The 17,335-nt window shown below is 40.1% G+C and overlaps 1 protein-coding gene across 1 annotated transcript in view; it reads right to left on the bottom strand.

The window, feature by feature from the left end:
- Positions 1-17,140, bottom strand: part of SLC39A9 (solute carrier family 39 member 9) — a 35,436-nt gene extending 18,296 nt beyond the window's left edge. Inside the window, exon 1 of the mRNA XM_016223857.2 lies at positions 16,353-17,140. Coding sequence (XP_016079343.1) covers positions 16,353-16,448 — 96 coding nt within the window. The 5' untranslated portion in view covers positions 16,449-17,140. The remainder of the gene's footprint in view (positions 1-16,352) is intronic.
- Between the last annotated feature and the right edge of the window lie 195 nt (positions 17,141-17,335).

The raw sequence follows: 17,335 nt of genomic DNA on the forward strand, positions 1-17,335 counted from the left end.
GCACAGCGTTTCATTTTAGGGACTGAGTTTCAGAACTGCACAATTCAAACTAATGAATAAATTGCTAGACAGTTGTCCTGTCAGCATTTTGGCTATGCTCTACTGTGGGCAATGGAAATGAAAGATGCCCCTGCTCTTGCAAATTAAGGGAAGTGATGATGTACCTGAAAGAGAAAAAGCTGACTGTCCTCAAGAATTACTTTGATGGTAGCTCACATCATATACAAACTTAATTCTTGATAGATTATACACCTAAATATAAAACCTAAAACTCAAGAACTTCTAGAAAATGTAGACAGAATACCTTTGCAATCTTGGGTTGGCAAAATTTGTTAGCAAGTACACAAAAACACACACAGTAAGAAAAAAAATTCAACGAAATTTAAAATGTTTGCTGATCCATTAAGAAAATGAACAGACAATACATATTGGAAGAAAATGTCTGCAATACATATATCTGGGGTGGATGCTGTGGTAACACTGTCCACATCAGCCCCCTTCAGTTCAGAGACACCTGTTCCTCCAGCTGCTGGGAGTGTTGATGGCTCACAGATGAATCCCTCTAAGGAACTGACCTTGGGCCAAAGAGAAGTGACTTCCCTCTCCCTGGGCAGTCCGCATCCACTGACTAGTCCACTGGGTTATCTGGAGGGAGGTGCAAAGCCTGATCCCCTTGCCTTAATTCAGGATATCTCTGATGGGCTATCCAGCTCCAGAGCCTGCTGTGGGGCGAGCTGAGGGCACTACCGCAACGGAGCTATTGTTCAACTTCATCGCTTCATCCTGCTCGTTCTTTCACAGGTGTTACCCCCAAAAGCACTCCCCAGTGAACTTCCCACATGCCTTAGCTCCTTGTCAGAGTCTGTTTCCCTGGAAACCCAACCTAAGACACTGATGAGGGGCTTGTATTCAAAATATAAAAAATGTCTACAACTTAGTAAAATAAAAATTTAAAACAATGAAAAATAGGTAAAACATTGAACAGATACCTCACAAAAGATATATGAATGGCTTATAAGCCCATGAAAAGGCTTCATTTAGTCAACATCATTTAGTCATCAGGAAAATGCAAATTTAAACTACAATGAGACATCCCTTCACACCTACCAGAATGGCTAAAATTCATAAGACTGACAACACTAGCCCTGGTCAGCGTGGCTCAGTGGCTAGAGCACCAGCCCATTCACTGAACGGTCGAGAGTTTGATTCCCACTCAAGGAAACCTACTTGGGTTTCAGGTTCGATTCCTGGATGGTGAGGGCTTGTGCTCAGGGCTCGTGCGGGAGGCAACCAACCGATGTGTCTCTCTCAAGTGGATGTTTCTCTCTCCCCGCCCCCCCTTCTCTTTCCCCCTCCTCCCTCCCCTTTTACTCTCTGAAAATCAATGAAAAAATTGAAGAAAAAATATCCTTAATGAGGATGGAAAAAAAAGACTTGGCAACACTAAATGATAGCAAGTATACAGAGCAACTAAAACTCTCATTCAATGCTGATGGGAGCATAAAATGGTACCACCACTTTGAAAAACTGCCAATCTTTTATAAAGTTAAAGCAGAGATTCCACTTTGGGGCATTTACCAAGAGAAATGAAGATGTGTGCCCACAAAAAAAAACTTGTATAAAATGTTCCTAGAAGCTTTATCTGAATCAAATGTCCATCAATAGGAGAATGGATAAACAAATTGTGTATACTTACACAAAGCAATGGTACTCAGTAACAAAAAGAAATAAATTACTGCTACATACAAATACATTAATGATCAAAAACATTATCTTGTTGTTTGAATGAAAGAAGCCTTACAGGAAAAAAATACATATTGTATGTGTTCATTTACATGAAGTTTAAAAGCAGGCCAAATGAATCTATGACAACAGAAATCTCAACAGTGGCAGGAGGGATGAGTGAGGGGACACAGGGGGGATTAACTGGAAAATGGCACCAGGTTGTTTCATCAGGATGATGGAAATGTTCTAAATCTTGATTGGAATGTGAGTTATCCCTCCATACATTTGTCAAAATTCATAAACTGTATTAAGATTTGTACCTTTTACTCTACAAAATTACATACCAAAAAAAAAATTTTCCTGGGTAGAAATTTACTCAGCTAAAACCTCTGAAAGGATTCATTTTAAAACGATTCAATTTTAACAGTTTCTTCATGGCAGCTCTTTAAAACCAAGGTCAGAGGTTTACACAGAATACTAAAAGTCTCTCCAAAAATTTTCACTATTATCTACTGCAACAGATTTCATAAGAATTTCTCAAAGGCCCTTGCACACTAGAAAATAGTTGAATCTCTATATGGAGCTAATGTCATTACAGATAGTGGTAAATCTTTAGGACACATAGTCATAAAATTACACTGTTAATCATGTGTGAACAATTAAATGCTAAGCTGAAGGAACATGAACAGGAGTTTGATGCAAATTTTTAGAAAGACAGAGTAAAAATTTTTATTAATCTTTAGACACATATTTTAAAAAAACTAACTAGCAAAGTTATCAAAATAGAATCCAAGTTTTTAAGAACTAGAAGAAAATGTAAGAAATAACCCTTTCTCAATATATAGATGGAAACTCAAAGGTAGAGGCATATTTTGATTTGACATTGCACTCTGCTGCCCTGTACATTCCAAGACAATGTCCATCACATGGCACAACACATACAATGCATCATATAAAATTTACCTCTGAAAAAAGATAACATTCACTCATACAACCTCTTTAAATAGTGAGAGTCAGCAGAATCCTTGAGCAACACCAAGACGAAAACCAAAATTTAACTAGTTATAATTGTACTCTATTGATAGTTTCTAAAGGGCCATGGCAAAATAAGAGAAATAAGGACAATGTGATGTGCTTTCCACAAGGCTTTGTTTTTTCAATGCAGAGGACTCCTCCTCATTCTAAGATTACGTCTGTCCTACCTACTTTTTCATCTGAAAATATCCTTTCTTTTAAAAAATAATGAGAATAGTTTTTATTTTTAGGGTCCTTATTTGGCAAAATTAAAAACTGGCAACCCTATCTGCCCAATTTCAAAAATATTACTGGTCTATAAACCCTGATCTACAATGTAAGCATGAACTGTGTTATAATACGCAAATTTTATAAACAAAGAATATAAGAATTTGTAGGAAGAGATTATCAAGGTAAACATGAGTGAATCATCTTTTCCTTGGAGGAAAGCAATGTGAGCTAAAATTACTGTATTATGCTTTCAGTTTATTCTGAAATTAAGTACAGCACAGTTATTTACCAAATGAAGGTAAACATCCACTGAACACTGTGTTTTTATGTCCCTGTAACAGCTTTCCCCAAAATTTTAAGTTATGTGAGGGCAGAGATTTTTGTTTTGAATTTACTGCTGAACCCGTAGTTTATAGGATAGTATCTGGTGCACAACAGATTCTCCCTAAGTATTTACTAAAAGAATGAACTGCCCTGGCCGGTGTGCCCAGTGGTTAGAGCATCGATTCCCGGTCAAGGGCACATACCTGGATTGCAGGTTTGATGTCTGGCCCCAGTCGGGGCATGTGTGGGATGTGGGAGGCAACTAATCGATGTGTGTCTCTCATATCTCTCTCTCTTCCCCCTCCCTCCCTTCTGCTCTAAAAACCAATGGAAAAAATAGCCTTGGGTGAGGATTAACACACACACACAAAAAAAGAATTAAATGCCCAGCACCACGGAAGGCACTAGGGACTTGGTACCCACCACTTCAGTGGCCCTGATATCAAGAGATAAATGAATATAGTGGAACCTCTTTAGAATACTTGTGCTGGAAAATAGGCCTAAACATATTCCTTCTAAGTATAATCATATCAAGAATTTTCAGTGGTTGATTTAGAATTTATGCTTATTCAAGTACTTATAATAAAGAACTACAGGATTCCATCACAGTAAACGTGTTGTCCTTTGTCCCATTAATGCAAATACCTTAAATGACATCTATTTTGGCAAGGAGCTCAAAACATGTTCAGCCACTGTTTCAATCTTCAGCAAAGTGATATAAAACATTTTTATCTTATCTAACTTTTATCAGCTTGGTAAATGTCTACTAACCTCACAGTGACCAATACTACAGACAACAGTTTTCATGAAGAGAATCAGTAGTCAAAAAAATAAACATCATTGCCATGGGTTGTCATTTCAGTTTTTTGTTTTTGTTTTTCATTTCTTAACTACTGCCTGGCCGGGCGTGGCTCAGCAGTTGAGCATCAACCTAGGATCCAGGAGATGGCAGTTCAATTGTTGGTCAGGGCACATGCCCGGGTTGCAGGCTCAGTCCTGTCAAGGGAGTGCAGGAGGCAGCTGATCAATGACTCTTTCATCATTGATGTTTTACTTCTCTCCCCCCATCTCCTTTAAATCAATAAAGATATATTTTTTAAAAATTCTTAACTACCTAAATCATTTTATTTGCAATCAGACTTATTTTAAGCACTACAGACATGGCTCCATGTTATTTGTATAGCTGTATTCTTTCATACAATTTCACGACTTGGGACTCAATCTCAAAACTGTGTGTATGTCACAGTTAAAATGCTGACAGGGTCTCTCCTTTGCTTATCGTAAATCACTAAAAGGGTGTATCTGAAGGAAAAACTACAAATTCCAAGTGCAATTCAAGATGAAAAGTGCGTTCCCAGAACGATGGCTTCTGTCAGAGGAATGAAATATTTGCCCAAGAGAGGTATGAACTGTGCAATGCATTGGTTTTATGCATCTCATCTTACAACTTCACAGCTGCAGCCTGACTGAGCCAAAGGACTGACCAGACGTATTATTTAAAGCAACAGCTTGTACTCCTTGCCGTTAACTATCAGTGCAGCTTTGAAGTCAGTTTATTCCGGCAGACACCAAGATAGTTAAGTGGTTTTTCTTTCCTTGTTCACAGAAACAGTCGGTAAATTGTTTGGTTACACTAAGTATAAGCAAATAATTTTTAAAGCTTTTAATACTGAAAATAGTTTATTTCAACCCCCCTTGTACCATGCTCACTTTAGTACTCAAATCATCAACTGTAGTTTCCTAAAAAATTAAAGATGCATCTTTTGTTATAAAACTGATCCCTTCAAAGCTCTAAGCACTGAAAAGATGAAACATAGGGTACAGAGAACTCTTGTTGAAGCAACAAAGGCTTTCTCCATATTCTCACAAACTTGCTTCAAGGAGATACTTCCTAATGTCAACTTAACTACATTATCTGCTAAGTGTCAGTAATGGGCAATGAAGGAAACTCAAATATGAACTTTGCTCTTCAACTCCTTACAACTGAGACAAGATGTCAAAAGCTTCCTGCCTCTGGGTAGCATATGTGTGACCCTGAGCAAGTTCAGTGTCCTTCTCTATAAGGAGCTGAGATGATGACTACTATTACTACTATCATCATGTAGGAGTAGGATATTAGCACACTTAGCACAGAGTTAACTGCCTTTATTGCTAATCTTTAACACCATCAGTAGCATGCGTGAAGAGGAGAGCTTCTAAGCCCCTTCCCCACAACAACAACAAAACAAAACCCAGATACTAGGCTACAAGTTCAAGTGAACAATGCCATGATATTTGCCATTTTGCCAGCATCAAATAGGCTTCCCCTTTCCTAATTCATTTAACATAGAGGTAATAACAAGCAATATTTTATTAATGCTACTTCCTCCAATTTTGGAAAACAAAACTAATTCCTTTTCTTTTTGTATAAGACTCCTTTCTAAATATAAAAGAACTAAACAAAAATGGAAATGCCATAAGACTGTTCGATGTGACTACAAAAACAAACGCAAAAGCCCACTGGAAAAGAACCTGGGAAAACACTAGTAACAAATATCGTGTTATTAATATATAAGATGTTCAACTGAGAAAACTAAAATAACAAAAATACATTTTTCTCTATCAAATTAGCAAACAGAGTTTTAAAAATTAACAATAATACCCAATGTTAGTGAGACTACAGTGTCATTTGCACTTTTGGGGGGGAAAAACACATTTAAAAAAACCCCTGGTGATATAGATTAAGAACCTTCTTAAGAACATTTATGCCCTTTGATCCTGTCATTCTACCACTACAGAAATTATCTGAAATATGGTGATAGCATCAGACACAAAAATACTCACTCAACACTATTATGAAAACGAATTAAGCGCACAATAAATGAGTGTAATGCAGGCATTAAAAATGCCTAGAACAGCTCTAGCCAGTTTTGCTCAGTTGTTAGAGCGTTGGCCTGTGGACTGAAGGGTCCCGGGTTCGATTCTGGCCAAGGGCACATACCTCGGTTGCAGGCTCGTCCCTGGCCCCGGTCAGGGCACATGCAGGAGGCAACCAATGTGTCTCTCTCACACTGATGTTCCTCTGTCTGTCTGTCTCTCTCTCCCTCTCTCTCTCTGAAAGGCAATGGAAAAAATATCCTTAGGTGAGAATTAAAAAAAAAAAAATGCATAGAATACATTCAAAATAAAGAAAAATGCTTATGTTATATATACTACCAAGTAAAAGAAGGGAGAATGTAAAATTATACATATACCACATAACCAACCATGTTGAAAATGCATACACAGAAAAAAGAAGAATGGAAAGAAAACAAAAATGTTACTAGTGATTCTCACTGGACAGTGGGATAGGAGATGATTTTATTTTTCTTTCACCCATTATCATATTTTCTAAATTTTCCAAAGAGCTTCTACTATATAATCAGGTGTTATTAAAAAACAGAATGATCATTTAATTAGAAGCTATATAGAGACTTTGAACTTGGTAAACTTTGAGGCTCAATTTCCTCATCTATAAACAGGACAAGAATTTTTCCCTTCCAAGGTTACTGCGAAGAGAAACACAGAACTTAACACTTAAGTTGACACTGCAGCTATTATTAAATATTGTACTGTGGTTGGACTAGAGAGCACAATGGCCCCTATGTAAACAGAGATGTTGTCCCCTTTATTAAGTGGTTCTAAACAACTGCACTTTAAGTTTTTGTACTAATTTGAAATGCTTTATAATCTCCCCCTTTTTGTTATGTACTTTACTTGTTCCCCTATCCCTTCTAGTTTGCTGTTTCTAATTTTTAAAGAGCTTAGAAATCATGTAGTCATGGGTTGTTTCATGTAAAAATCCATTATTTCCAGCTTCTGAAAAGTAGGAAGATTTGGCAACAGCAGGACTGGTGTCATCAAATGGCATATGCTCTTCAGTTGACCACAGTTCTCACTATTCCCTAATGACACTGATAGCCAACTCCCACATTTTTTTTTTTAATCCTTACCCATTGCTATCCAGACAGAGTAGAAAGAAGAGAGACACAAAAGAGAGAAACATCGAAGTGAGAGAGACACATGGATTGGTTGCCTCCTGCACGCACCCTGAACAGGGCCAAGCCTACAACTGAGGTACATGCCCTTGGCTGCAAATGAACCCGGGACCCTTCAGTCCGCGGGCCCTCGCTCTAACCACTGAGCCAAACTGGCTAGGGCATTACCACATATCTTGATTAAACTTTAACTGTTTTATCTTACTCCCGGCCTGATTCACTGTTCAGCCTCAGTAGTTATTTGATCTTATGACCCATTACCTAGTTGTATTAGGGTCCAATCAAGAAAGAGAAATTATAAAGTAATTTGAACAGGGAAAATTTAATATAAAGAACCATAACTGGGGAGTGAAGTAATGAGAAATTAGCTTGTAAGAGAGAACTCTAAGGAATATAAGAGTGTCATATAAAAGGAGCAGTGACTACCCTAGGGCCCAGACAGAGTGCTCAAAGAAATCCCACCAGAGCTGAGGTGTAAACCCTGCTGGAGAAGGCATGGCTGGGCTCAACGAACGGCAGTGAAAGGTTTTGGGACCAATTCTGACACGTGTGAGGGGCATGTTTCCCCACACCAAGTAATGCTGGTGAGGCAGGTAAGAAACTAGGAAAATTCCCTGGCAAGTGGAATGGGGAAACTGAGGCAGAGCAGCTGTACAAACTGGCCAAGCATTTTACAACCAGATAAAGGAGGTCAGCAGGGCAGAAAGCTCCGGGTGCCTAGCAACAGGCAAAAGTGGTGCTGGACCTTACCCCCCCGAGTGGCCTTTCCTCCCCTGGCATATTGCTGATCATGAGGTTTAGACTCCCTGCCCTGGTGCTGACCAATCAGTGGATACCATGACCCTGAAAGGGGGCACCTGGAAAAGCTGATGAATAGTCTATTGAGAACCTCCCCTAAGATCTCCCCTAAACTCCCAGCCTTTATTTGATTGATTGATTGATTGATTGATTTTTAATATATCTTCATTGATTTCAGGGAGAGGAAGGGAGAGGGAAAGAGAGAAACATCAATGATGAGTCATTGATCGGCTGCCTCCTGCACGCCTCCCACGAGGGATCGAGTCTGAAACCTGGGCATGTACCCTGACCAGGAATTGAACTGCGATCTCCTGGATCCTAGGCTGAAGCTCATCCACTGAGCCTTGCCTGGCCAGGCAAACTCTCAGATGAAGAGACCCAGCAAGATGAAGGACCCAGCAAGCCTCTCCCTCCTGTTCTCCCTCCTGGGAGCAGGCCCACACCTTTCCCTCCCCCGTCTTCTTCTTCCACAGGAATTCATCTCCAAAACTCTAAAGGACCCCATAAGACTTGCAACCAGGGGAGTAACGGGCAGCGGCAGTTTATCCTGGGCTAACCTCCTAAACCTGTCCCCAAAGCCCCCTTTTCTTTGACTCTCCAGTGAGCTGAGAGCAGCCCCGCCTCAGCTCACTTCTTTACCATAGCATTTCTAGGGAGCCAAAGCAGCTCTGCCTAGGCTCTCTCCAGTTGCTTCCTCTATCCTAGGTCCTTCCTTGTTTCACTGTCCCCAACTTTAATAAACATACTCTCAAAATCACCTGGACTCGTATTGTGAAATCTTCCCTGCATGAAGTCAAGAACCCACACACTACCACCAGCCTTAGGCCAACCCTCTTTCCAGTCCCCTTTCCAGTAACACTGGGATACCAGCTGGGGGTCTTACAATTCAACTCAATTCTAACACTACCTACCTAGAGACTGCATCAGATCCCACAGGGTAAGAACTCAGTCCTAAAGGACTGCCCAAGTCCCCCCACTTCAGATGCCAGTCAAAAGTCCAGGATGTCGACTGTGTTTCTGATTGACTGGCTATATACTGGAGGTTCCAATGACCCCCTCTCCTTGAGTTCGATTAATCTGCTAGAATGGCTCACAGAACTCAGAGAAACATTTTACTTACTAGCCATTAGTTCACTATTAAAAGATATAACTCAGGGACATCCAGATGGGAGAGATGCACTGGCCAAAGTATGGGGAAAGGGTACACAGCTTCTATATACTCCCCAAGTGTGAAACTCCCCAGGACCTCCATGTGTTCACCAACCTGAAAGCTCTCTGAACCCCATTTTTTGGTGGTGGTTGGCTGTTTTTTTAATGGAGGCTTCATTACATATGTGAGATTAATTTAATCATTAGCCACTGGAGATCAAGTCAACCTCCAGCCCCTCTTCCCTCCCCAGTGGGACTGAAGTTTCCCAGTCCTCCAACCAGCCCTTATCCTTAGGTTACCTAGTGGCCTTTGAGAAGTCACCTCATTCACATAACTAAAGACACCTTCATGGCGCTCATCACTTAGGAAATTCCAAGGATGTTAGATGCTCCATGCCAAAATCAGGGATGAAGACCAAATATATATTTCTTATTATAAGTGACAGTATTACAGGCAAAGAAGTTTTTGTGGTGCCACAGTGGTGGAACTTGCTAGAAATCTGCACTCTAGGCTTTCAGGGAAAGCTGTTCATGGTAAAATGTCTTACTAAAGACTCCTATAATGCCTCCCAAGACAGGTACTGTCAGCAGGAGTCAGGGGCTTGAAAAGCTGCCTGCAGTCTAGGAGCTGGGCACTGGAGAAGCCTAGCTGGAGGCTTGAGAAGCCACACGTGCTGCAGAAGCCTGCACTGGGGAAGGTGAACACTGTAGAGGCTGCCTGTATGAAGGAACTGGTGCCAGAGAAGCTGTCTAGGAGTCTGCTGAGCAAGCAGGCAGAACTAAGAAGGAAAACCCCTTCCTCTCCAGTATCCTCTATTGATAAGGCTCAACATTGTGTCACTTGGCAAAGGAAAAATATTTAAAGGGCCCATATCTATTTTTACAAAGTAGTTAATAGAGAGTGAACATGGAGCTGAGAGGCAATAAATTGATGACTGGCATACTAGCCTACTGTAATTACATAAAAAGTTATACAGGAACCAAGTGAGTGCCAAGGACAGCAGAGAGCAAGAAAACGCTTGCTCTTCAGGCTATTTAGCTAATCAGACTTTTCTAGCCCTTTAGATTAATGAGGTTTCTGGATCAACAAGTTCTACACAAGAGAGGTGCTAACAATATTCTTCTCCTTCATCTCTATTATAATAACTAATATTTATTAAGTACTTACTATGCCAAGCATGTTCTGTTATAACCACTTTACATATATTAACTCAATCCAATGAGGTAGGTACTTCTATTATCCCTACTTCACAACAGAGGCATAGGAAGTTCAAGTAATTTGCCCAGATTCACACAGCCAGCAAATGGCAGAGCCGCAATCTGAACCTAGGTAGTCTAGCTCCAGAATCTTTACTCTCAAGCAATACGCTAAACTGCTTCTCTATAAAACCCATTTCACTTTCATTTTTTGCTCTTAGCACCTGTCTTCTTTCCCCAACTTGCCTTTGTCAAATGCATAAAGAATTAATGAAAGGAATATACAACAAGGTGCAGAAGCTACAGTAAAATTTTTTGCTTAATAGAAAATTAACCCCCAGGTAAATATAAGGTTCGCAATAGTTTGATGTAATTATCTAGTAGTTAACCCCCAAACCCTGTCACTTAAAAATCCATGTAATTGGGGAAGAATTTCAATTTCCAGACCAACTGACACCTGTTTCTATTTTATTTCAATAAAGTTAAACACTGGATATTAGTATTCAAGGAGGATTAAAATACACTTAGCATTACTACTTGTTACCTAGAATCCCAAAATGAGCTATTGAGGATCATAAACCTTATCATTTAATAAAGTTTCACATCTGAATTCTTCAATTAAAGGAAAGGTTAAGACTGTCACATACAGAAGCATTCTGAATCCATTTCAGGTCTTCTACCCTCAAAAAGTATGTCAATTCTTAAACAGCACAATTTAAAAATGACTAGACTATGAAAATATAAAGTGTGAAATTAATCTTGGATAGTTGAAAACAGAAATTGCTTCAGATTCCAGTTTGGCAGGTGTTAATTTAAAGGGCATTTAAGACAGTTCTTTCTTATAGGCTTCAATGCTAACTGAAGATTGCTTACCTCTATAGTTTCAATTCTGCTACACTAAGCACAACGCATAAGAGGTATTGTGAAAGATAACATGATAGTGATGTTAAGAATATTGCTAAGTTGGGACCCCCAGGCATCTGGGTCGTGGAGCTGCTTCCCACAGTCTTCTCTGCAAATGGGCTCTGTGGTTTAGAGCCCTGGTTCCCGCCACCGGTGATCGCGCACCGAGGCCCACAAGGAGTCGCCACTGAGGTTTCTGGAGCCTCTTAAATTCAGTGAAAAGGCAACGACTAAGAAAAACGGAGATGTGGCCCCTGGGTCTCAGCTTCAGCTTGGAGATTTGTGGTTAAGCCGATGGGTAAGCCAAAATTTTCTCATCATGGCCTGGGAAGATGACCAGTTGTTTTGTTCCAACTCCAAAATGTCAATGACTGTTTTCCTACTGGGCTTCAGATGTATTACACTTGGACATTTCAGGCTACTAACCTCCAAAAAAACCTTTTTTAAGGTTTTTAGAATATTTTTTAAAAGTTCCTAATTTGAGGAGCTAAAGGTGCCAATTTAGATCCATTTCATTCCTTTTTTGCAAAGAGTTCATTAGGAAAAGAAATGTCATCTAATGATCAAGTGCTTTGGATTGGTAATCAAACGGACTTATTTTCTAATCCCACCTCTACTAGTGTTTGTGATCTCTCCAAGCCCCAAGTGTGCTGACTTGCAAGGTGAGGTTTAAAAGTATCTCTCAGTTTCATCCTGAGGTTTAAATAAGATAATGCATATCAGTGCCTGGTGCACAGAAGGAGCTCCATAAGCAATAACTATTATTAATACTAATGTGCACATAAGTTTCAATGATGTTTATCCATATAATACCCTAGAGAAAAGAAAGTTTTTCAGGAAAATAATACTGAATCAGATTGTACTGAGATTTTATTTGATCCAAACTTAATCAAGCAAAGATACTTATGAAGCAATAACCTTATAAGAAAATAATCTGAAAAAAGACATAAAGTTACTGATTGCTTTCCAGTAATGAGTAAACTACAGAGAATGAAAACTTTAAAATGTTAGAATTTAGAAATCAAATTCCAAACAGATGTAAAATCTATTGCATGATCATAAGAGAATAAAAGGATAACATACCAGACAATGCAAAAGTCTTTAAAAGTGCAACTCTGTCAAACCTATTTTAAAATGAACCAAATACCAGAAAAAAGCATACTGAACAAATCTGTTCTTTAGACAAAAACCTTTGATTTGGTGGTAATTCAAAGCCCTAATAATATTTACTATGAATGAATCAGTTAACGTAATTAGACACAAAACTATTACACATGAAAAACAAAACACAGCTTAAAATGAGAATAAGTATAATGAAGAAAATAAAGTTAAATACTAAGAAAAGCACTATCAGGCAGGGAGACTAGAGGACTAGCCCTGACCACTGCAAATGTAACATTCACGGATAGGAATGCCAGGCCCCAGCAAGGCCTCTCCTATTACAAACAAGTTGCTGAGACATTTGCATGTTTTAAACTGAGGTGCTGGTTGCCCTGGCTGGGTTGCTCAGTGGTTAGAGTCTAGCTTAAGAACATGAATAAAAAGCGTATCTTTTCATGTAAATGAAAGTGAACTGTAAAACAAATTAGGTTTATTGGTCTTCCTATTTATAACACTCATCCCTAAGAAATGCTAGAAATCTGGGGAGCTATTTTCTAAGGGTAGAAATTGTGCTTCCCAGACTCATGAACAAAGTTTATTTTTACAAATTTATCATCTCACTAATCTCACAATACTTTGGTCGATAATAATAGTATAATTTATCTAGAAAAAATGCTTAATTCCTAGGAGATAGAAAACAAGTTCTAAAATGTCTCCAACATATATTACTTTCATTTTATTCTAACAGCTCAAAATGCATTGCTCCTGCTGTAATAAAGATATTACAAATGCTGATTTATAGCATTTTAAGACCTACAGTTGGAAAAAACCACAGGACCATCAATTTAGAATGACATAATGTACTAATTATCTTTACTAATGGCCTGGTTAATCATACCACTCGTGTACACATTTCCTTTCAGTGGAAAAGAAAATAGTATATATCTGCATATTGCAAAAATCACTCAAGATAGTTAGAGAAAATACTGAAATTGGAAAACTCCTAAGCATTTTACAGAAATAAGAAATTTTCTCAGTTTCTTATTTGAATTATAATTTTTTGTTGTTGTTTTGTCAATCCTCACCTGAGGATACTTTTTTCCATTACTTTTCAGAGACAGTGGAAGGGAGGGAGAGAGGGGGAGAGAGAAAAAAAAGAGGGGGGCAGGGAGAGAGAGAGGGAGAGAGAACCATGGATGTGAGACTCACTGAGAGGTTGCCTCCTGCATGCTCCCCAACCAGGGCGGGGATCGTACCCGCAACCCAGGTACATGCCCTTGACAGGGAATTGAAACCTCCACCCTTTGGTGCTCGGGCTGACGCTCTAACCACTGAACCACGCAGGCCAGGACTGAATTATAATTCTTGATAAATGTCACCTCAATAAATTTTAAATATATGAACCAACTTAAGCTCACAAATGTCAGCCCTATTAATGTCAATTCAATTCTAATGTAGTTATAAGAAAATATAGTTCATTTGAGAGGAAGGACAGCAGCTCACAAAGTACTTGGCAGACAGGTAGCTGAAAGGAGTTCAGCAGGCCTCACAGGAGTACATCAACAATCTACCGCTACTCAGCTCTAGCCAACTGTTGTCTTGAGGGAACACAGACAAAACAACAATAATCAACTTAAATGCTTTGCTAATCTAACAGAGTAAGTCTGCCAGCTACATCCGGTACATGGGCTACCAGTCTGCTACCTTTGCCACAGTGGACAGTAGCTACAAACTGCTGAGTCTGAAAAACCTAGATTTAAAAAAAACAGCTCTGAAAGGAAACTTGACTCGGGGTGGGGAATATACAATACAATATACAGATGATGTGTTATAGAATTGTATGCCTGAAACATATATAATTTTATTAACCAATGTCACCCCAATAAATTCAATAAAAAAGTAAAAAAAAAATAACAACACAACACACAGCCCTGACGCTAACATATTTCATGAATTTATCCAATTTACATAATCTGAGTCTCAATTTCCTCATTTGTATCTCGTTGCAATTTTAAAATGAAGTTAGGGGTCCAGCCGGCGTGGCTCAGTGGTTGAATGTGGACCCATGAACCAGAAGATCACAATTTGATTTCCAGTCAGGGCACATGGCAGGGTGGCTGGTGTGCAGGAGGCAGCCAATCAATGACTCTCTCTCATCACTGATGTCTCTCTCTCCCCCTCCCTTCCGCTCTCTGAAATAAGAAAGAAAGAAAGAGAGAGAGAGAGAAAGAAAGAGAATTACATATTATTTTAAATAAATAAATTAATAAATAAAATGAAGTTAGGTAATGTATGTACTCAAAAAATTTAGCTCAATGCTAGTATTAGATGCTGAGGGATAAAGATACAAAAAGGAAATGGAAAAGGAGCAGCAGCAACTCAAGCCTCCCTTCCATCTGCCTGTGGGCTTAACTATGTCTCAAAATCATCTGGCCTCGTCTCACCTTTCCCATCCACAGGCTATCTTCAAGGCCTACCTCAACCTAGTCTATACCTTTCCTTTCTACTTCAGGCCATTCTCTTTCCCCGTCCTGTGAAAGCATTTTCAGGGCTGGCAGTAAAACCAGGGCATGTTTTACTGAACCCAGGTCATACTCATGAAATCCTGTTCCCCCCAATGTAGCAGTTCTTCTCCCTAAATCCTTGAGCACTGTGCACACTGTGCACCCTTTATGGCAACCTGAAGAACCTATTTCCATTTTCACTGAACAATGCTTTCATCTATCTTTCTTTCCCCACTTAGTTAAAGTTTGTTCAAGTAATAATAATTACCCAAAATGTCAAAACACATTAACAAAACTTTCATTTCTAAGCAAATAGATTTGAAAACAACTACGAATATTCATTTTAATGCTCTTCTTTAAAAGGTAATGTGAGTTGCCCGGGTGGTGTTGCCCAGTGGTTGGAGCTTTGGCCTGTGCACAGAAGGGTTGCGGGTTCGATTCCCGGTCAAGGGTATGCACTTGGGTTTCAGATTCCCTCCCCGCCCCAGTAGGAGCTGGTGTGGGAGGCAACCAATCGATGTGTCTCTCTCACATGTGGTTCTCTCTCTCCCTTTCTCCCTCCCTTCCATTCTCTCAGAAAAAGCAAGAGAAAAAATATCCTCTGGTGAGGATTAACAACAACAAAAAGGAAATGTGAGTTAAGAACCTAATTTTTTTAAAAATATATCTTTATTGATTTCAGAGAAAGGAAAGGAGAGGGAGAGAGAGATAGAAACATCAATGATGAGAGAGTCATTGATCGAGCCCGCAACCCGGGCATGTGCACTGACCGGGAATCGAACTCCGACCGCCTGGATCCCAGGTGGAAGCTCAACCACTGAGCCATGCCCGGCCAGGCCCTAATTTAAGTTTTCTAGAGTACTTTTTCTTCTTCCTAATACATGTATCCAAAAAACTACCTTTCTCCAAAAATACTATGCTTCATTTTCTCAAAGAGAAGTTATATTGATTTTAATTCATATGAACAAACAACATTAACCATTTATAGGTCTCCATAGCAATCCGGAATCTTCATTCCTTGAAACTTCTGAGAATCAAAAGAATGTTACGGTGCCTCTCTCCAGGAAAATGCAGAGCTCCAAATTTTTGTATGCAATTTCAGAGAGTTGGGAGTACTCCAGGATCTGTAGTGGATCCACCCACCCAAAATAAGAACTCTAATGCTGTATATGAGGTTTGTTTCTATTATTAAATGTTACGCATCTTTTTAAAAGACAGTCTTCCTTAATAAGACCTTTAGCTCTGAGATCAGAGGGAACTGCTTCCCTAACTGTATGTACTTGGGTTTGTTACCCAAGTACATACAGTTAGGGAAGCAGTTTCCCTTTACAACTGTCACTACTTCCTAGCAGCCATCCTGACAGCTGACAAAAAATTGCGAATTTCTTACCTCCGAGAAATTAACAGCCAAGGGAATGATTCCAGCCACGTAACATCCCACCAACATAGCCAGAGACAGCAGACTAATGGAGATGAAATCATCCATTCTGCCCTCCTTTATTCACCCACCACCACCGGACAAATTTTCAGTGGTTTCAAAAGGTTCTTAAACGCGTGTGTAGATTCCAAGAGAACAGGAGGGGCTTTCCGGTTCTTTCGTCCTCTCCAACAGCAGATGTGTTCACGGGGTACCTTTCTCTTCAACGTACCTGGGAACAGCCCCTTTTTGCTGATATTAGCACCAGAGAGAACTTTCAGCAACCTTAGGTCCCCAGCCCCTGGGTTTTCAGATGCCGGTCACTAGGTTCCGGTGGGTTAAAAGAGATGGGGAAAAGTCAATGGGGAAAACACGCGAACGATTATCTTCTATGGTCGGAATGAGGGTGGCACAACGGACCCACTCTTTCCACAGACAACGATGCAGGTAGCAGCAGGAAAAGGAGGAAAACCCAAGCGAACTTGTTCGTTCTCCCGGCACCCCTAGCTCTTTAGGGCACCCTGCCGGTGATCCCCCCCAGGCTGGGACCAGCCCACCAGTCCCGGCAAACTCTCCTTTGAGTCTCGAATGAGGAAAGGAGTCCTGTAAGTCTCTAACGAAGGGTCTTAGGGGTTCAGCAGAGAATCCGATACAAAGCTGTCTCTGCCCTATAGCTGGTGCTGCCCATATTACTCCACTCCGCTGGGCTTTGACCCGGAGCCGCCGATACTACGGCAGCCATGGCCGCCAAGTGGCACCCCTTCATTACATCCACTTCCGGATTGCCTCCCCTCCCCTCCTTTAACAGGGTACTTCCGGGTAACAACCGACCTATGGCCCGGGAGTCTCATGCTTGCCGCCATTTTGGAGCAGGGCTGCTGAAATCTTTCAGTTACTTGACTTGCGCCACTGTCTACATCGGTGATCACTTTAGCCGTCTGTTTAACAACGAGAGT

Source organism: Miniopterus natalensis, chromosome 1, assembly GCF_054644295.1.
Source record: "Miniopterus natalensis isolate mMinNat1 chromosome 1, mMinNat1.hap1, whole genome shotgun sequence".
NCBI classification, from domain to species: Eukaryota; Metazoa; Chordata; class Mammalia; order Chiroptera; family Miniopteridae; genus Miniopterus; species Miniopterus natalensis.